This window comes from Cervus canadensis, chromosome 8, assembly GCF_019320065.1.
Source record: "Cervus canadensis isolate Bull #8, Minnesota chromosome 8, ASM1932006v1, whole genome shotgun sequence".
NCBI classification, from domain to species: domain Eukaryota; kingdom Metazoa; phylum Chordata; class Mammalia; order Artiodactyla; family Cervidae; genus Cervus; species Cervus canadensis.
This window is the reverse complement of record NC_057393.1, coordinates 10,215,793-10,237,194: the sequence shown is the minus strand read 5'-3', so window position 1 is coordinate 10,237,194 and position 21,402 is coordinate 10,215,793. Positions and strand designations below refer to the sequence as shown.

At 43.7% G+C, this 21,402-nt stretch overlaps 1 protein-coding gene and 1 long non-coding RNA gene across 8 annotated transcripts in view; one reads left to right on the top strand and one right to left on the bottom strand.

Annotated features, from left to right (window-relative positions):
- The first annotated feature begins 3,865 nt into the window (after positions 1-3,865).
- Positions 3,866-6,955, top strand: LOC122446731. Its single transcript, XR_006270986.1, has 3 exons — positions 3,866-3,958; positions 6,197-6,272; positions 6,701-6,955. It is a non-coding gene; the product is annotated as an uncharacterized LOC122446731 (long non-coding RNA).
- Positions 6,956-16,751: 9,796 nt separating this feature from the next.
- Positions 16,752-21,402, bottom strand: part of ATE1 (arginyltransferase 1) — a 154,448-nt gene continuing 149,797 nt past the window's right edge. For all 7 annotated transcript variants that reach the window (XM_043475259.1, XM_043475263.1, XM_043475262.1 and 4 more), the window contains one exon: positions 16,752-20,103. In XM_043475259.1, coding sequence (XP_043331194.1) covers positions 19,925-20,103 — 179 coding nt within the window. In that variant the 3' untranslated portion in view covers positions 16,752-19,924. The remainder of the gene's footprint in view (positions 20,104-21,402) is intronic.

Below are 21,402 nucleotides of genomic sequence, written 5' to 3'. Positions count from 1 at the left end.
GCTGTAGATGATACTATCGTGCCAGTTTACTTTCCTGATTCTGATCATGGTTCTCTGATTATATGAGATACATACAGAGAGAAAGGCAAAGTGTTAGCAATTGAAGAACCTGGGTAAAAGGTTTGCAGGATTTCTTTGTTCTATTCCTGCAAAATTTCCACAAGCTTGAAATTACTTAGAAAATCTTGAGAAAGGATGAGAAGTGTGAGCCTCAGGCTGGCTGGTACTAGAACCCAGCTCTTCAGCGTGGCAGCCTACCACTGTCCTGCTCCCCATGAGCTATGCTGAGTGTGTGATTCCAGGAAAGGAGAATATTATTCAGCCGAGGAAGAAATGATTCCTTTTAAGGGGCAGGAGAGAAGGGTATCAAAAGCTAGAGCCATCTGCACTCTCCTAGGCCAGATGCCTGGGACTTCTATTACCAAAACAAAATAACAGCAATCCGAACAAAACAAATACTCTGCACAGTTTAATCTTTATTTTTACAGGATTTGGCAGGAGCCATGAGGTCTGGAATGGTGGGCCTTTTGGGGAACTTTGTATTTATTAAAATGGTCTGGACACTGGTTCTTATTATTCTTTCTCTCCCTTTGAAATGGGAATGGAAAATCTCCCGATAAATGGTCAAAAGCATGGTCCAGATTTGTGTAACTGCTCTCCTAGCCTTTTGTGCTTCAACATCAGCATTACGCCTGCAATTTACCCTCCTGAGATTCAAGATCCTCAGTTACCTACGCTTGCTGAAAATGCTGGGCTAAGTAGAAACACGGACCTCGGTCATGTCAATAGCAAAGCAAAGTTTCCATTGGACAGCTTTGTCTAAAGGAATCTTCTAAATAGTATACATTTACTGCATGAATCTAATTCACCCTTCTTAGAAGAGAGGATTGGTTGCCCTTAGAATTTACCATTTTGTTACTCTGCAAATTCCACACACTTTTCAGAGTTAACTTCTCTCAATTACTGAAATCCATCTTTGTGAAACAGCACAAAAGACAACCAGGCTGCTATGTCATAATGTAAACAATTAAAATTTGTTTTTTAAAAATTGTGGTAAAATACATATAAAGTTCAGCATCTTAATCCATTTTAAGTATGCAGTTCTGTAGTATTAGGTATATCCACTTTGTGGCACAACCAATTTTGAGAACTTTTTCATCTTTTGAAATTAAACTCTGTACCCACAAAGCCACAACTCCCCATTTCTCCTCCCCCCAGTTCTTGGAGCTACTATTCTACTCCCTGTCTTCCAGAGTTTGATTTACAGATATCCACATAGAATCAGACAGCATTTGTCTTTTTGTGACTGGCCTATTTCACTCAATATAATGTCCTTAAGCTTCATTCACATTGTAGCATGTGTCAGAGTTTCCTTCCTTCCTCTTTAAGGTTGAATAATATTGCATTGTCTGCATTCACATTTTTTTAATTCATTCATCTGTGATGGACACCTGGGCTGCCCTAACTTTCTGGCTATTGTGGATAATGCCGTAAACATGAGTGTACAAACATCTCTTCGAGCTCCTGCTTTCAATTCTCTTGGCTATATACCCAGGAGTGCTCACTTTACCCACAAAGGTCGATATAGTCAAAGCTATGGTATTTCCATTAGTCATGTACGGATGTGAAAGCTGGACCATAAAGACGGCTGAGCGCCGAAGAATTGATGCTTTTGAGTTGTGGTGCTAGAGAAGACTCTTGAGAGTCCTTTGGACAGCAAGGAGATCAAACCAGTCAATCTTAAAGGAAATCAATCCTGAATATTCATTGGAAGGACTGATGCTAAAGCTCCAATACTTTGGCCACTTGATGCGAAGAGCCCACTTATTGGAAAAGACCCTGAAAGATAGGAAGATAGAGGGCAAAAGGAGAAGGGAGAGGCAGAGGATGAGATGGTTAGATAACATCACTGACTTAGTGGACACGTACTGTGTGCTTAATCTCCAGTCGTGTCCAACTCTTGCGACCCCATAGACTGTAGTCAGCCAGGCTCCTCTGTCCATAGGGTTCTCCAGGCAAGAATACTGGAGTGGGTTGCCATTTCCTTCCCCAGGGGACCTTCCCAACCCAGGGATCAAATCCAGGTCTCCTGCATTGCAGTCAGACTCTTTACTGACTGAGCTGTGAGGGAAGCCCTAATGGACATGAGTTTGAGCAAACCGGCAGATAGTAAAGGAGAGGGAAGCCTGGCGTGCTGAAGTTCATGTGGTCGCAGAGTCGGACACTACTTAGTGACTGAACTATAACAGCAACAACGTGGTTTTAAGTTTTTTGAAGAACCACCAGACTGTTTTCCGCAGTGGCTTCACCATTCCCACCAACAGTGCACAAGAGTTCCAATTTTCTCCACATTCTCACCAAACACTATTATTTTGTGGGATTTTTGATAGTAGCCATCTTAACAGATGGTGGGATTTTTGATAGTAGCCATCTTAACAGGTGTGATATTAGGAGGTTAGCATTTAATTGAACAATAAAAGGTTGACTCAGGCAAGGAAATAACAGGAATCAAGGAAAAGGCACAGAAGGCATTATCTTACCCTATTTTAGGGAGAAATGTCCCTTGCCTTTTATTCAGCAAGACAGCAGGCTGGACTGGGAAACTGAAGCCAGCCAGCCCAGTAAGGGGCTACTACTGCGGAGATGAGCTAAGAGCAAACTTAAGCCAGCATCAAGGATAAAGATGCTAGAACTACTTTAGAGCTGGAATTGACAAGGCTTTCAAGTGATTCTATGTTGGACACATAGGTGATCGGTCATGGAGGCTGCAAGGTGGACCATGGGGGAATTGATGCCATTTGGGGACCACGAGTGAAGGAGCAGGAGCTGGTGGTGGAGGACCAAGAAGGTACGGAGGTGTTAGCAAGCAGAACTGGGGCTGGAGGAGAGGCTGACAGGCGACCCCATGAGCATGGATGAGACCGCTGGAGGAGATAAACAGAAACCAGGGGCTGCTGCTGGAATAAAGCCAATAAAAGCCAAAGAGCCTCCCCAACTGGCTGAAACATTCCAGTGAAGGCATGTATACTGAGAGGCTGAACTCCTGGCTAAAGAGCACGTGTCACCACCCGGCCACAGCAGGTATGGGGACTCTCAGCTCTTCATGGTGCAAGGTGAAATCTGCTTGTCACAGCGGGGCTGGGGACCAGGGCCCTTCTTAGAACAGCGATACCTGTCCCCTGCCTCTGCCGGGGGGTCAGTGACACCTCCTGATCGTGGGGGACACGCAAAGCCCTGCACCTTCTCCAACAGCAGAACAAAGATGCCAAGTCCTACAGGTGAGATGTAGGAAAATGGGAAGAATATTTACAGAGTTGAAAATACACACAACCTGAGACGCAGACAGCATTTTGTCAGCTGCATACAGAGGCAGCTCTTCTGCAGAATACACTTTGGTGACGTAGTCAGTGTTTCTCAGCTGTAACAGGAAGAAAGAACACAGTGAACAGAATAACCCGTCGTGAGATTCTGCCTTCTACAGACCCATTGACAGTTCACACTTCAGCTGCAGAAACTACCCTCGACCTGCACACGTAATAAGTATTTGCAAAGCATGTATGTGTGTGTGTGTGTGTGAATATGTCTGTGTAGGCTTGCATGCAAAGCAGACACATTTGGTTTTCATTGTCCCTGGCTGACTCGAGGAGTTGTAAAAGATCCCCTTTCCCCGGAGACGGTATGCGGGCAGCTCAGACTTTTTCCGAGCAAAGCATGTGGTTTCGGTCGCTTGTCCCTTATTAAAGTCCATAGGAGCTGTGTGGGGGTCTGGAACACGTGGCTCCACGTCTCCCTGAGGAAATGGGGCGCTAGTAATAGATTTCGTGGCCAGGGTAACACATAACAAGGTGTCTTATTTCAGATTGGGCCCCAGGAGTCCTGATGTTGGCGACTCCCTAGATTACTCACCCCTCTGAGACCTTGCTGTCGAGGATGTATGTAATGGGAGCACACAAAAGAGGTGAGTGGGGAGCGCGCAGAGCACTTATCTGGTGTCTTAGGATTGCTGGGCCCGTCTTGGGAGGGAGACAGAGGCCCCATCCAAACAGATTCAGGGACAGTCAAGACTGGCAGGAGACAAGTCATCTTACACATAAGAAAGGTGTAGGTGGGGATTTTCCAGCTTCACTCTCACAAAGGGGAAGAAAAACCCAGTGACACAATTTAAGTAAAACAGGTATTTGCTTTCTCTTTATCATTTGAGACAAGAATCAGTCACCTTGAATAGCATGTTTCCATACTTCGAGAGGAAGAAAGAAACGATCTAAAAAGGATATTCACACATATTCTCAAAGAGGAGTACTATGAAGTGACCTTAGTTGAGAATGCCTATATTATAAACGCCAGGTATATGTAGAATTTCAGATTTCTCCTTTCCCATCTTTGTTTTTCTTTCCCTCTGGCAAATCCTATCTGTTGGGCTCACCATCACCCAGTTACGCCCCTGCAGGGCATGTTCTTGTGTAAGTGTGGGAGGGGTCCTCTGGCTTTCTGCCTCACCTCCCCCTCACACGAGGTGCTCCCCGCCCCCCCACAAATAGGAGAGGTTTGCATGCCCGCTCAGTTGTGTCCAACTCTTTGAGACCCCCTGGACTGTAGCCCTCCAAGTTCCTCTGTCCGTGGGATTTCCCCAGCAAGAATACTGGAGTGGGTTGCCATTTCCTCCTCCAAGGGATCTTCCTGACCCAGGGATCGAACTCGCGTCTCCTGCATTGGCAGGAGAGTTCATTACCACTGAGCCACCTGGGAAGCCCATAGGAGAGGTTTAGGAGTCCCAGATGTTCCAAACAAGGCCTCCTGGTGAAAACAGCAAGCCAATTTAGCTGATGGTAAGAGAGCATCCAGGCTTGCGGGTTCAGTGCGGGCATGCTCCATTTCTATCTTGGGAGACAAGGATGTGGCTTCCTCTCTTCTCTGCTGGGGAGATTCCTCACAGGCCATCCATCCATCCAGCCATGGCCACTCTCACCTCATTGAAAGTGAGTCCTGAGGCTTGCATACAACAGCACATCCGAGCCCACCCACCGTGGGATGCCCCTTAGGCCTGTCCGACTGTATCGCCATGACTTTCTTTCAAGTTATCTATATTTCAGCAGAATTAAACCACATGCTGCTCCCTTGTATTTTCGCCTCCACTTGGGGTCTTAAACCATTCCTTCTGCAGGGACCACCTTGACCTCTTTTCCCAAAATCGACCGTAGGGCAAATAAATATCAACTCTCTCAAGAAACCACTTTGCTAGCCTTTGATTTTCTTCCTAAGAATGTCTGCTGGGTTTCATCTGTGCTCTGAGCCCAACTTGCTTTCCATCTCCTGGTTTTGAGTTTATCCCCCAAGACTGTTTCCCTGGTGGCTCAGAAAGTAAAGAATCCGCCTGCAATGCAGTGGACCCAGGTTCAATCCCTGGGTCGGGAAGATCCACTATAGAAGGGAATGGCTACCCATTCCAGTATTCTTGCCTGGAGAATCCCGTGGACAGAAAAACCTGGCTGGCTACAGTCCATGGGGTCACAAAGCGTCGGATGCGACTGAGCAGCTAACACTTTCACTTTGGTTTTTTTTTCTGAAGACTGAACTGTGACTCTATGAACTCCAGGTGGGCACCCAGTCATCGCTTTATGCACTCAACACACTCTTGACTGGAAAAAAAAAAAAAAGCACAATGTGAGAGTCAAGGGTTAAGCTTTATTTGGGGCAAAAGGAAGACTACAGCCCAGGAGATGGCCGCTCAGAGAGCTCAGAGGTGGGGGAGGCCTGTGTGTATGTGCTCTTGGTGGAGGGGTTATGTGCAGTCAAGCACACATTTCTGCAGAAGGTTGCTGCTAGTTTCCAGGAGCAACTGTCTCCATTACTGATTTTAGTTCTTTTCTAGACATGAGGAGATACAAGAATTGGGCTCATAAAACCTTCTCCTGAAAAATCTGCTCTTCCAGTTCCCCCCAGGGCACAGAGCGCCTCATTCCTGCCCTCTGCCCTGAGCTCCTTCAAGGGTGTGTTGAAGGTCAGCGACTGCCGTGGTTCGTGACCTCGTAGAGGCAGATGGCAAGTGACAATTTTTCGACTACGACACATATATTGTCACCGCTTCAAAAAGGCCTTCCCTGTCAACCCATTTCAAGGGGCCTTTTGTACAACTGGGCACAACCCAGCATTCTTGCCTATTTGTTCACCTGTCAACTGTCTGGCTCTCTCTCCCTAGCCCGTGATTCCAGGAAGACGGGCGCCCCCTCTGCCGTGTTCGCTCAGCGGCAAGCACAACACCTGGCCCTGAACAGGTGCGCCCTAGTTGTGGGATGGATATGTCCATCGAGAAATCAATGAATGAATGAAGTGTCTGTGCGTGGAGTTGGGTTTGCACTGGGCTTTTCAAGCTGGTGGAGAGCCCTGGGCTTCCAGGAGAGACACAGGTCTGCAGTCCCAGGACGTGCTGGGTTAGTATTAGGGCCGCTTGCCCTGGAAGCACCCCTCCTGGCCCCCCGGGGGTAAGGGGCATGTTCTGCTACTGGGAGACGTGGTGATCTTTGGCAAACGGCACTGTGAGCCTGCTCATGGTTCAAATGCCTTGGGCGACACTCCTCACACAGTCAGGAGGCCTGTCCTTGAGGGCCTCATGAGCTTCAAGGAAAAGCAGTGCCTCATACAACGCAGGAAGACTCCATGTGTTTAGGGCAAAGTAAAGTAAATAGCAATGACATCTTCACAGGTTATGTTTCACTGCACTTCAGCACCCCCGCCCGAATGCTATGGAGGAATCCATGGACGCGTGAGCCTAAAGAGAAGGAGACACTGTATTCCAAAGGCCACTTGGATGGTGGTGAGAGCTCCTTTCTGTACTTGCAGAGCTGTGTTTGCAATGTTTGCCTCCCGTCAGGATCTCAATTAGGGGCAAGGACTTCTCCCAGGACGAAGAGTGTTCGGCATGTGTAAAAATACCCTTGTGTCCGTTGCACAAATGTCTTCCCATATGCGAAATGAATTTAAGAGGAAAAGACCAAATTAAAGAGGGATTACACTGATCTCCTTTAAGAATTTTCAACTCATATTGTGCATTCTGTAATTTTTTTTTTCTTTCTGGTCTGTGAGCTCTAAACCAAAAACAGGCCTGCCCTGAGTACTGGATCCACGTACCCATTAGGCTAGGAATTCATTACACAAAGCAAGCATTCTACCAACAGCCAATGTGCCCCCATATGCCCTTCCCTACTGAGGCACGACAACCCCCAGGTGTTCATGGGGTCCTTTGTGCGTTCCTTTCGCTCACTGTTCACACATGTTAAAACTCTGCAAAGTTCAGTACGTTCCACCATGGAGTCTTTTCTGAGAGTGCTTCCTACACGTCTGCATGCCATGCTGGGAACTCACTGAGAGGAGCAGATCCCACCTGGGGTTGTGGAGGCTGATCTCAGCATCCCCATGACACCTGCACACATTCTCCAGGGAGGCTTCTCCAACGAGGCCAGTCCTTGGCTGCCTCTACCGAGAACACATGCATTGTTCCTAGGGCCCCAGTTGTCTGGGTTTTCTCCAGTCTTAAGAAAGAATTGGTGGATTTACCTGGTGGTCCAGTGGGTTAAGAATCCACCTACAGGGGGTTTAAGAGGGAGGGGACATGTGTATACCTACGACTGATTCATGGTGATGTAGGGCAGAAACCAACACGACTCTGTAAAGCAATTATCTTCCAATTAAAAAGAAAAAAAAAAATATATATATATATATAAAACATTCCAAAAAGAAAAGAATCTGCCTGCCAATGCAGGGGACATGGGTTCAATGTCCTGGTCCAGGTTGCTCAACGGATCTGGTTCAGGTTCGATGTCCTTCTCTGGTCCAGGAAGATCCCACGTGCTGCAGGGTAACTAAACCCGGGGGCCACAACTACTGAAGCCCATGTGCCTAGAGCCCGTGCTCCGCAGCAAGAGAACCCGCCGCAGTGAGAAGCCCGAGCAATGAAGAGGAGACCCTGTTCTCCAGGACTAGAGAAAGCCCGCATGCCGCAACGAAGACCCAGCTCAGCCCAAAACTAAATTTAATAAAAAAAGATTAAATTGCTAGTCAACTATGCACCAATAAAAATTTAAGAAAGAAAAGAATTGCTATTATGAAGATGGAATTCAGACACTGTAGGCGACGTGCTGGTGAGGAGGCAGTACCAGGTCTGGACCCTGGAGATCTGACCATGTGTTGCTGGAAGGGGTCGGCCGTGACTGATGAGGGAGCAGACCCAGGAATTGAGACACAGGAAAGAAAGAGCTGGGGCTGGAAGGGAGATGCAGGAGGAAAGTGGGAGAGGTTGGGGCAGGTGGGGTAGCTTAGGCTTCACTCAGAAGGGAACGAGGTGCTGTCTGATGTGGGACCAGGAGGGTGGGATCAAATGGGTGGTACATGGGGCCATTAATCTGGTTAGAGGAAGCCGAGTGGACACTGGCTTTGCAATAATCCCAATAAGAGGTACTAAGGGCCTGCACTAGCCCTGTGAGGCTGGAAACGCGGAGGGTAACACAGGAGAGACTGGGATGCTGGTCAGGCCTGAGGGTTGCGTAACGAAACCATTAACAGGTATAAAATGCTGTGTATACAGTTTTCCCCCTCACAATCTGCCTTAGTTGCAGAAGTGCAGGGCAGTGCTTAGTAGCTCAACTGGGTTCGACCCTTTGCAAGCTTTTGGACAGTAGTCTGCCAGACTTCTCTGTCCATGGGATTTTTTCAGGCAAGAATACTGGAGTGGGTTGCCATGTCCTCCTCCAGGGGATCTTCCCGACCCAGGGATCAAAACTGAGTCTCTGTGTCTTCTTCATTGCAGGCAGATTCTTTACCAAAGACAACCCAAATCTGAAAAAAATTGAAGACATGAGAAGCATAACTTATATCAAAAACATTGGCCTTCATGGACCATAAAAAGAAAAAAAAAAAAAATTCACCTTTCCCCATATAATCAGAAAGGGGAAAAAAAAAAAAGGCAAGGAAGCTTCTTTCTGCCCCCTGGTGGCTTTTGGAAAACTTCACGGAAAGGGCAGAAAGAGGAAAGTTCCACTTTAGGTTCAGCGTCAACTGTGCGAACAGCACTCTAAACAAGAACAAAAACGTTCCAGACGGTCAGACAGTTCAGACCTTCCCCAACACCGCTCACTTTCTGCCTGAGTCTGGCAAGTCGAGTTGGGGCCTCAGCCAGCATCCTCTCTGCTAAGCGGGAGCAGGTGCTTCGTCCACCTCTTCATGAGATGGGAGATTTGGCCACTAAGATGCTGACTTGCTTCCACTGGGGCGCTCGCAGCAGTTGCTGGAACGTGACCTGTGAGCAGAGGGCTTCTGACAAAGCCCAGGAAACAGCTCGGCTGGCCTCCGTGTCAAATCGTGCTGGCCCAGGGGTTGGGTTCACAGCTCCACACACAACAGAAGCCGCTTTTAATTAGGCTGGAGAAAACTACCATTAATATAGAAATACTTTTGGGGGAGGCGTGGTAAAAGCTAACAAATCTATTTCTGGGTCTCATCTCACTTTCCCCCACCCAGGCAGCACGCCGCAGTCCTATGCAACATCACCACTTCTCCATTCTCAAAAAAATGTGCTTTTGCTTTCCCGACCTCATTGATGATGCTTGTCGGTTCACTGTGGCTCTTTGAAAGGCCGATCGGAAGAGGGAATGCCTCCTCCCAAATTTGCCTTCATGCAGAGGGATAATGCAGAAGGAGGAGAAAAAAAGCAGGAGCCCGTGGGGGCGAGATGAAAAAAACCCTGGTCATTATCAGTTAGGCTGTAACTGGATATGGCAGCCCGCTGTGCGGAGGGGATCGGCGGAGACCACGCAACACTGCTGGCCTTCCAGATACCCTGTTGTTTAGTTTTGTCTCCAACAGAACAAACAAAAGTGTGCATAATTGTCCCAGGCCTCAAAACCCACTTTATTCTCCCATTATACCAAGGAAGCCCTGAATAGTGGTGCCACCGGAGTGAGGTTCTCTTCGTGGGTTCCTGTGAATAATTGTTTATCCACATTCTATTGGAGAAAGGCAGGCATTAGGAAGTCTTTATCCTCCAAACATTAAGAGTATCTTTTGAGCAGACATTGCAAGTGGATTCTAATTCCACGGTCCTGAAGACCTGTTCCAATATCATGAGTTTGGCAGATGACTGTAATTTATCCGGCAATAGAATCTTTTCATTGCTGGGAATACATGTAAATCCATGGCTGATTCATATCAATGTATGACAAAACCCACTGGAAAAAAATAATAATAATAATAAAAAAAAAAAGAAAAAAAAAACAATTTTGAATGGAAATGTTTAAAATGGGTTCTACATTTTCCTGTATTAGAGTATGTTGTTGTTGTTTTAGGCGCGAAGTTGTGTCCGACTCTTTTGCAACCCCATGGGCTGCAGCCCGCCAGGCTCCTCTGTCCGTGGGACTTCCCAGGCAGGAATATTGGAGTGGGTTGCCATTTCCTTCTCCAGGGGATTTCTGACCCAGGGCTCGAACCTGTGTCTCCTGCATTGGCAGGCAGATTCTTCGCCACTGAGCCACCAGGAAGCCCATATTAGAGTATAATGAATGACTTTTAACCGTTTCCTTGACAACCCAGCACTGCCATCACCAAAGTCAACAATGACTGGCCTGAAACTCTGTGTACTCAGGGACCGTTGAGATGCTTAGGGTTCTCTGCCTTGAATTAGTAGGATTTACTCTTTAAAAAAACAAAACAAAACATGTTTTGTTAAAATCTTATTTCTATGACCTTTCTTTTTGGTGACGTCTGCCTTGGCAAGGTGCGATGGGCAGAAGAACAGTGGAGCAGCGCACTCAGTCTTCTCCATGGGCCCCAATGCCCCGGCCTGATGACGAAGGTGAGCTCTGCTGACCTTAGGGCCTTGCCCAAGGTCACGCAATGAGTTAAAGTGATCCCGGAAGCTGAAACTGCTTGCCTGTAGAGTCCAGGTTCCCCCGCACATTTTTCTCTTTTAACCTATTAAGGCTTATAAAATGATCCAGTTGCTAGTGGAATACGGTCAGAAGGTTGTTCCAGGCCTGATCAGCACCCCCCACCCTGGTCCATCGTCCTTCCCCGGGTCTGGGCTCCCCGTCCATGGGCCAGTGCTGGATACCCGCTGCACCTTCAGCAACCCCGTGTGCCCCTTCCATTCACAAGCCGTTTCCAGACGGCGCCATCCTTTCACTGTGACACCCAACATTTCTTCTCCTTATGCCACACAGTCCAAGTGGCTTTCCCCGTGAACAAGGCATGAGCCCAGCTTAGCTGCTAACAGGCAAGTCTCTTTCTTTTTTTTCCTCCTTACTCTTTGATTCTCCACGTATGATCCAGATGGGGAAGTGGCTAGATAAGCAACCAGCAGACAAACAAGACCCACGACCATCACTCACTGATGAGGCTGACATGTAACAGTTTCCGCAGCTTAATGAAGGCAGTAAAGGCTGCTGCTGCTGCTGCTAAGTCGCTTCAGTCGTGTCCGACTCGGTGAGACCCCATAGAGGGCAGCCCACCAGGCTCCGCTATCCCTGAGATTCTCCAGGCAAGAACACTGGAGTGGGTTGCCATTTCCTTCTCCAATGCATGAAAGTGAAAAGTGAAAGTGAAGCCACTCAGTCGTGTCCGACTCTTCGAGACCCCATGGACTGCAGCCTACCAGGCTCCTCTGTCCATGGGATTTTCCAGGCAAGAGTACTAGTAGAGATGAATAAAGCCCTTGGTATAATAAGCTCAAACTGTTCACCAGATTTCTTCTCTAGACTTGATCCCTTTAATTCCTGACTTTCCCAACAGAATATTTGGTGATGTTAGCAGAAATATTAACAACCTCGAGCGTGAGTCACCAGTTGTAGGTGCAGCTTGGCCACGCACGGATGTTTCTTTGGCCTTCTTAATATATTAGGGGATGGAATAGTATTCAGCACAAGTGGCTCTCAAGAACAGGCAGAAAACTAGGGAGACTAGAGACAGTATTTCTTCATTTCTGTACAAATCGCCACTCGCACTGTGCAGAGCTTCCAGAGGCCACTGACCAATCTCGAAGGCTCCTCTGACCTCCCTCCCCACCAGCTCTGCTTAGAGTTTGGTGAAGTGAGTCCAAATTAACTTATCTGTATCTAAGTAACATGCCTCTAGTGAAATTCTGCAAGGTCTTCAGGTTGAGAACATTGACACACAGTTTTGGCTAGAAGTAGGCTGTACTAGGGGAAAACATGGTAATTAAATTATCCTTAAAAATACAGTAATAAAGGAATAAAAAATTCTTTAAAAAGCAGAGCTATAAATCTAATCTGTCTTCTGAGTCCACTTACTCATGTGAGGTAACCACCAGCTGTAGATTAAACAGTACAAGAGGGATGAAAAGGGCATTTATTTTTCCCACTTTTGTCAGTCACCGTAATTTTTTTTTTCTTTGGTAGACTGCTTTTGGGAGATGCATTTAGATCATTTTATTACTATAGATTCTGATAAGTTTATAAATTTTTTCTATTTGATCAAAATTAACATGTAACCAAAACAACTAGAAAGATGCAAAAATGAAAATAATAAATAGCAGAAATCCTGTACATTTCTAAATTAATCTTCCATTCAAATTGTTCTTTAAAGAGACACTATCTCTGTACATTATTGTTGTTGTCCAGTTGTTCAGTGGTGTCCGGCTCTTTGGGACCCCCCAAGGACTGCAGCACGCCAGGCTTCCCTGTCTCTCAACATTTCCTAGAGTCTGCTCAAACTCATGTCCATTGAGTCCGTGATGCCATCCAACCATCTCATCCTCTGTTGTCCCCTTCTCCTCCCGCCTTCAATCTTTCCCAGCATCAGGGTCTTTTCCAATGAGTTGGCTTTTCACATCAGGTGGCCAAAGTATTGAGGCTTTAGCTTCAGCATCAGTCCTTCCAGTGAACATTCAGGGTTGATTTCCTTTAGGAAACCCCTGTACATAGTTTACCTTTAAATCATAATGACACGGTAGTTACCTTGAAACCCTGACACAGCCCCAGGGTAACAAGATGCCACAAATTCATACATATGTACAAATGCACTTTAATCAAAGATGGAATAGACTGCACAGTGGAAATGAGAGAAACTAGGAAGTGTCAAAATGAGTTGCCCCAAATGGTTTATTGTAGTCATTCCATGGTGTTTTGCCATATAGAGACTTTACACAACTATCAAATCATAACAGCTGAAAAAAAATCCCCTTACAGCAGTGCATTCAATAGAACTCGCTTCATTGAAGAAGTAGACTCTATCTGTTCTCCCCAACATGGCAGCTCCTGTGGGTTGAGTTGTGACTCCCCCTCACCCAAAAGGTGTACTCAAGTCCTCACTCCAGGCGCTTGTGAACGTGACCCAAACTTATTTGGAATTAGGATCTTTGCAGATATATTAAGGGCCTCCCTGGCGGCTCAGGGAGTAAAGAATCCCCCTGCAGTGCAGGAGACCCAGGTTCGAGCCCTGGGTGGGGAAGATCCCCTGGAGAAGGGAATGGCTACCCACTCCAGTATTCTTGCCTGGAGAATTCCATGGATAGAGGAGCCTGGGGGGCTACAGTCCACGGGGCTGCAAAGAGCTGGACACGACTGAGCAACTAACACACACACACACACAAGATGGGGTCATACTGGATTGAGGTGGACCTAAATCTGGCTGGAGTTCTAAGAGATAAGAAGACACAGAGATACAGGGAAGATGCCCATGTGAACCCAAAGGCAGAAACTGGGACACGGTTGCCAGCCAAGAACACACAGGACTGCTGGAATGGGCAAAGGAAGGTTCAACTGGATCCATCAGAGGGAGCAGGGTCCTGCTGATACCTTGATTCAGGACTTCTACCCTCCAAAACTGTGAGAAAATAAATTCTTGTTGTTTTAAGATAGCCAGGTTGTGGCGACCTGTTACAGCCGCCCCAGGAAACTAATAGGAGAGCCAGGGCCACGTGTGGCTACTGGGCATTTGAGATGTGGTTGGTGAGGCTGAGGAACTAAATTTTTATTAATTAAATAGACACCAAGTGGCTAGAGACTATTATCGGACAGAGAAGCTTTATCAGTCAGGTGACTTTTACAAATCTTACGTATCCAAATCCTTTATCAAATTGATTCTTTGAAAACTAAGACTAAATTATACTATTAACAGCAAGCCTTAGTTAAGCACATACTCTGTGTATATACATATATACACACACATGCATAATCTTTGCTTTAGTCAATAAAATAACATCAGACAATGAAAGGTCAATAACATCAATAAAGGTCAGCTTCCAAATTACAAACTGGTCATCTCTCTGTATTTTAAAATGAGCTGGAAAACTGCACAGAACTGTCCACATACAACTGAGCTAAGAGTCTTAAGCTCTGAATCCCCAACCTAAAATGCTGTTTTTCTTGTTTCACGATCAAAAAGCTCCATTAGTTGAGAGATGCTATTCAGATTCGCTGAATACTGAATTAACAAAGTGATGAATTGGACTTCATGAAGTATTCATGAGTTCTAATTTAATGCTAATTAAAAAAAAAAAAAAAAAAAAAAAGGCCTGTGTTCAATGATTTTAAGACCCTGGCACAGACTGACAAAAGCACGAAAAATTAAGGTTAAGGGGAAAGCATGGTCCAAAACCTCAGTGTTGAATTACGGAAGTTGGGAGTCCAACATTTATGCCTTTCTGGAATAACTGCTCTAGCATGCAACATATAAATAATAAATAAATGTTTAAAAATTATTTTTTGCATACTGAGTTCAATAAAATCTAACAATGAAAGAAACAAGATATCTGTGCTAGTCACTAACAGTCTGCTTTATGCATGCCAGATGAGTGAAGAGTCTCTCTCTTCCCCCAATGTGGCTGAAATATTTACTTTTGAGTGCCATATTAACAGGTAATTAACTATTAAAAATCACAAATGCCATGTAACATTAAGATTTGCTCTGCTAGGTTTTTTTTTTTTTTTTTAAAGAAAAACATTTCTATTTGGAATTGTTTCTTCATATTGCAGGTGAAAAGATGCAATGAGCAAACCAAACTATACAAACCTGCAAGCTACTTTGGAGGTCTAAAACAGTAACAGTTTGGCATGCAAATAATACTCAGCAACTTTAATTCCTGGTTTAATTGCAACAGTTAATTTGAAAATATTTTCTGGATGGGACTGGATTGAAGACACCAATTTAACCACCAACTAGACATTCTCTGATGGTAAAGAATCCGCCTGCAATGCGGAAGAACTAGGTTTGATCCCCGGGTTGGGAAGATCTCCTGGGGAAGGACATGGCAACCCACTCCAGTATCTTGTCTGGAGAACCCCCACGGACAGAGGAGCCTGGTGGGCTACACATGGGGTCACAAAGAGTTGGACACGACTGAGTGACTAACACAGCACAGGTATGAAAAATGCAATTTTACTTTATTTTCCTTAGAATTAAATCTTAACCAGTGTACTTGTAAAAGTAAAAAACTGAGCTAAATTAAAAATAGTGGTATGGTTTCCACTCTTTCTAGGCACCCATTTTAAAGATCTCTGTTCTACAAAGAATCAATGAACTAGAACATTAACTGGTTTTAAATAACTTTAAGATTTTAAACAAGGCATTTTCTAACTGGAAATTTTTAGAGGCATGCAGACTGTAAGAACAATAGTGTAGATCTTCCAGAAAATATTTAGTTGAGGGACAATCAGAGGAGGGGCAGTAAGCTTTAAAAGCCACACATTTTCTGAACCTCCAAGTAAAGAGAAAATTCCTATCCTCCAGCTAAAGGTCAAGGGAATCAGGCAATGAGGAGAAGAACCATGTTGCCAAGTGTTACAAAGAACTGAGAAAAGTAATTAATGTCACTCAATTATAACTCCCATCATCCATGAGGAGCTGAAGTATTAAACTTCCTTTCTCAAAACAGTATAGACACAGTGGAATGTTATGCAGCCATTTAAATGATTATTCTTCCTATCTATTTTTATTTTCACAGTAAATTAAGATGTTCAAACATATAGATGAAAAAATTATAAAACAATGCCATAATTTCATTTTTATTTCAAAATAAAACAAAAAACATACATACATGTAGGTAGAAAAAAGTTTGAAAGGACATACACCAAAATGTGAACGACAGAAGTAACAGTGATAGGATTGAGTGATTTTTATTTTCTTTGGTATACTTTTCCATATTGCCTAAAAGTTTTCTGGTGAACACTGTCCATTTCAAATAAGAAAAACAATAAGGCTATTTTCATTCCGGAGAAAATATTAGTGGGAATTTAATAGTTAAATCGCTTGGGAAACAGGATTCATTTTATCATAAACCTACCAGGATCCCTTTTACTGTAAAAAGACTTAAAATGTATTCTATAAATATACCATGGACTCTTATGAACAATGAAAGCACACCTTGCTTTATGACATATTTATGAAAATTCCTCTGAAAACTGAAGTTTTTAAGAGAAATTAATACTTGAGTTGGCTACTTAAATCTTATTTCAAATTCTTCTGGATAAAAGAATGTCTACTCCCTAATTTATCTTGTGAAAATCCAGACTTTTTGCTTAAAGCAAGATTCACTCTACTTTTATTTATTCCTGAGAGAGAAATCCATCATGCTTTGATTTAGGAAACCAAGTGATCTGGAATTCTAATTACTGAAAATTAAACACTATCATTCATATACAGTCAATGTCTTACCTCTGTTTTCTGCATATTCACTACAGGTAAAATGTGTCTAAGAATCTGTGACAGATGAAAACACAGGTCTTTTAAGTAATGACCAGCAAGAGCCATTGCAGATAGAAAGTTTTATTCAAGCTTTATCAAATGGACTGTTCAAAAAGCATAGAGAAGTGCAAAAAATGTCACATGCAATCAAACTTGTTTTGCCTTTTATAGTCACTGGTTCTCTTTTGGAAAATAATACACATTTGGGTAACTTCTAATTCAAACATTTCCCAGTTGTTTCTATTTATTTCCTTCTTTAAAGTAAGCAACAACACATACATTTTAAGTAACTGATCATCTTTCTTATCTTTATCCTACCGGAAAAAAAAAAAGCCTATAAAATCAAACCATATACTGTCCAGAAATCTGAAAAGGTTCATTTATATAATAAATTCCCATACATAAGAAGTCATATACAAATGATATTTTGCAAAATGGATAAAAATCAGAATAAGCAGTTTGAAAGTAAACATAAACAGTAATAATTTCTTATCTAAATAATTTTAATCAAATGAATAATATATTCATCTGATAATAGCCTCTATCTTTCAGAATACAAAAGAAAAGTGCTCAGATTACATTTAAAAAAATAAGATAAAGGTCTCACAGAACTGAAATAATTTAAATAAAGATGGTATCACGGAGAATCTATTACATTTTTGTTCCCAAGACAGGGAGGCAGGTGTTAAGTTTAATCTGAAACCAGAAACAGACTACAACATGAAGACTGCAATTGCAAAGCTTCTAGCCTTGACAAGATATAAACTGTCTTGGCAACGTCCTCACGTGTCCATCTTTAGATGTAAGCCATTAACATAAAATCAGACTCCTCAGCTAGACTGTCAACTGACCAAGTCAAGTCACTTTTCTTGACTGTACTTTCCTAGCCCACTAACAACATTCACTCAGTGAGGGCTCCAAAGAACAAATAATTGTCTTTTGAAGATACTTTGTTCATTAGGATTGATATAGTACCTACTCTCAAAACAACAACACAAGAACAGAATACACCAACCGAGTAGTAGAGTCTTCACTCTCTCTGGAGCGTCACTGCAGCCAACCTAGGAGGCCACCCTCAGGGTCAGCACCCCATTCCTAGGTAGGGGCTGAATTCTGCGGGAAGAAGCCTGAGTCACGGTAAAAAGTAAGATTCAAGCTTTCTCTTCATTTGGTACTCGAGTTGTGATCGTAATGAATTCCACTCTGCATGCTAATCACTACGATAAGAGCAGTTTAACACGCCTGATGACATCACACTGGACATTCCAAAGCCAAGGGTACCAGGTGTGCACTTACTATGTACTTTAACACTGAGATTGCTTAAAGTATTTCTAAAGTCCTATTTTGAAGTTTCTTTCAACTCAGTAAGATTTCAGATCACTCTTACTTTCTTTATGTATGCTTTTCTTCAAGTTTACTTGCTTCAGAGTATCCTTTTCATAAATGAAAAAAGCTAACTTCACTTTAGAGGGAAATTTTTTTTTTTTAATGTTCTATAGATTCTGAAGGCAGTTCTAAGTAAGAGCCTATCAAATGCTCTTGGGAGACTATTTTGAAGGGCAAAATTCCAGAGTATGCAAAATCCACATCATCACTATTCTGTTCCCCCATTAGCTAAGCACCTGCCCTTGATAGGTGTTACACACACACACACATTTTCTGTGTGAGTGAATAAATACAATTTATTTGGATCTAGAACTTCTAGACATTCGATTTTTAAAATCATTCTCTTGGGATCCTTCTTTTTAGCCTAGGTAGCTGGAATTATTTTCTAATATTTTATATCTCAACTCAGTGCATTTAGGAGAAAAGTTTAAAATCAAGCCACTAAGTTTAATAAAATGGCTTTTTTAAAAAAAGATCAGTAGAAAATGGGAAAATGGACAAAACAGGAAATGAAAAGGACTCAGTGGCCAGGCATGTGGCAGCAGATGGTGGCCAGCTGCAAAGATGCACAGGAGAGTAAGCTCCTCCGTCCATCCGTCACCGTCTGCGGCGTGGCTCAACCATGAGGGGACATGCCTGCTCCCTCCCTGCCTCCTGGCATAGTGCCTGCCATCCTTAAGGTGGGGGCCAAGGGACTGCTGACCGAGTGAAGGGCCAGAGAGACAAGACAGAGGGACACAGGGCCCACCTCTGCTGAGATTACTACGTGCGGCATCTCCTCTCTGACTTCCAAATCAAAGAGCAGGAAGTGGGTGCTTTTGCCTCCTGCCCTGAAACAGAGTTCACAATGCATCCTATGTCACTAAATGCGATGTGTAGCATAGCTATAAAAGTAGTCAGAGAGAAACTAATTTTTAACCAATAACCAAAGACCAGTGTCCTGAGTTCTAAGAAAATAAAAACTAGCGTATATGTATCTTTGAAGGGGCTTAGGTCAAGGCAGGAGGCACCAATTTTCTAAAAACAACCTCTTACTTGTTAGATTTTGAGAAATAAAGCAGGCTACCCCAGTCTGGACAATACATAACTAGGGTAATCGCATATTTTATTGTCCAAACTGGGATATTTTGCAGAGTAAAAAGGAACATGACAAATAATTATTCTAGGAAAAATAATCGCGCCAAGACAGCAGACACGAATGAGACTGTCCTGGGTAAACAGACACTCGATGCTAACACAACATCCTTTTCTGTAAGTTTGTACTGTTTCCTTTTCTCAAGTTTTCTGTGAAACTACGTAATGTAACATTCAGCAGTAAAGTGATATTGAACACTGAACAGCATCCCAGTCCTGATCCCTTGAGAAGACGTTTTCTAAGTGACCAAACAGAATTCTCACCTTCTTCCCCACACTTGAGGTTTTTTCAGCAGAGACTGATGTTTTAAGTGGATCTGAAGAAAAAGTCTGTTTTAATTTCTCTAACAGAACAAAAAAAAGTACAACTGCGATTTAAATTACTTAAGGTTCACTTATACATTTTTATCTCCCAAAATATTAACAAGAGAAGTTAATCATCTCTTGTTCATGAAGCAGACTTCTGAAACAATCAACCCCAATTATGAGTCGATGTCATAACATGGTTTTAAAATCTTTGTCATTAACCATGAGATTTTCACAAATACATATGCCACAAAATATTTTAGAAAAGCTACGTAGCCATCAAAATTAGAAAGTCGAACCTGGGGAGGGTTACAGAGTTTCCCCCGAGTGATGAACTTGCACCGTGGCACACGTCAGCAGGGCAGCGCAGGAGCGCCCAGGGGCCCAGGGGTCGGGAGAGGCCAACGCCTGATCAGTTTCGGAACAGCAGCATCCGCTCGGAGCACGCCTGCCCCACCAGCCTCGCGTACTGCAGCACGGCCGCCTCCTCGCTCGGGTCTCTCTGCTGCTTCTTGTAAACACCGTAAGGCATTATGGCTTTCTTGTAGAACACCTGCAGGCGGTCAGGCTCCTTGCTGCGACCTTCGTCCACTGCAAGAACAAAAACTACTGATTAAATACAGTCACCTATCGGACCACTTTTCACGTCCTAATTTAAGAGTACTGAAGTATATATAAATCATGTATTAACATGTCCTCTCTGAGCGGTATGTTCAAACGAGGGTGTGCACTATTCAGATCAACGTATGTTAATGAATAACAAATGCGTTGCTTTTGTTGTTGCTGTCGTTCAGTCACTAAGTCGTGTCCGACTCTTTTCGACCCCATTGACTGCAGCACGCCAGGCTTCTTGTCCTTCACCATCTCCTGGACTTTGTTCAAATTCATGTCAATTGAGTCTCTGATGCCATCCACACATTAAGGACAGATAAGAAATTGTATGCAATTCAAAAAGTGGCCTTCAATCTCTTATTATTTTCTTATACATAATGAAGTTTGCAGCTTTCCAGCACCTTTCCTAAATCTGATTTAAATTTATTTTGCTTCTCCTCAAGTCAACATACATCTTTGCAATGTGGCCTTCTGCTGACTCAACAGTTTTGGCTGACTTAAACTGGTCAGGTTGGGGCAACGGGCACCAATATTGTGGGCAAGAGGGCAGATGCTTACAGCTTTCACGGAGATGGCCACTATCAGTTCTCCTCTTCTTCCATATAGAAGAACTCTTGGTTTTCAGCAGAGCAGACTGTGTCCCAGGCTCCCTTGCAGCTGGGTGTGGTTCTGTGACTAAGTTCTGGCCCATGACACACAAGCAGACAGGTCTGATAGGTCAGCTGGTCCAGGCCTTTGCCTCTTGCATTTTTCAGCCCTTCCTTCATTCTGCCTCTTGGAGTAAGAATGTCATGGTAGGAGCTCTAACCTCCATCTTGAGCTTGAGGTTAAGAGCTTTCCCTTAGTCTGGCAAAAACAAAAACTAGAAGGAACCTGAGCACCTGAGAACTTTGTGGAATAAAACAGCCATTCCAGCCCTGGACTGCTTCTGAGTAGAATTTTACATTAAAACAGAACTAACCTATCTTATTTAAGACAAATTATTTTGAGTTTCTATTATTGGCAGTTGCTCCTAAGCCTAATACAGAAAACAGTGTTACAGTTACCTCGAAGATGTATGTTTTTTGGTTTGTTTTTTTTTTAAATAAAATCACTGACTCAGCAAGACCAGTTCTCAGAATCATTCCATGGCTGACTAAACATCAGAACCATCTAAAGAGTTTTTTGTGTTTTTTTAAATGAATCCTATCCTCAGAGATCTTGATATGAAAACTGATCGGAATGAACCTGCACATCAGTGTTTTCTTAAGCCTGAAAGGTAGACTGAGAACCACTCTC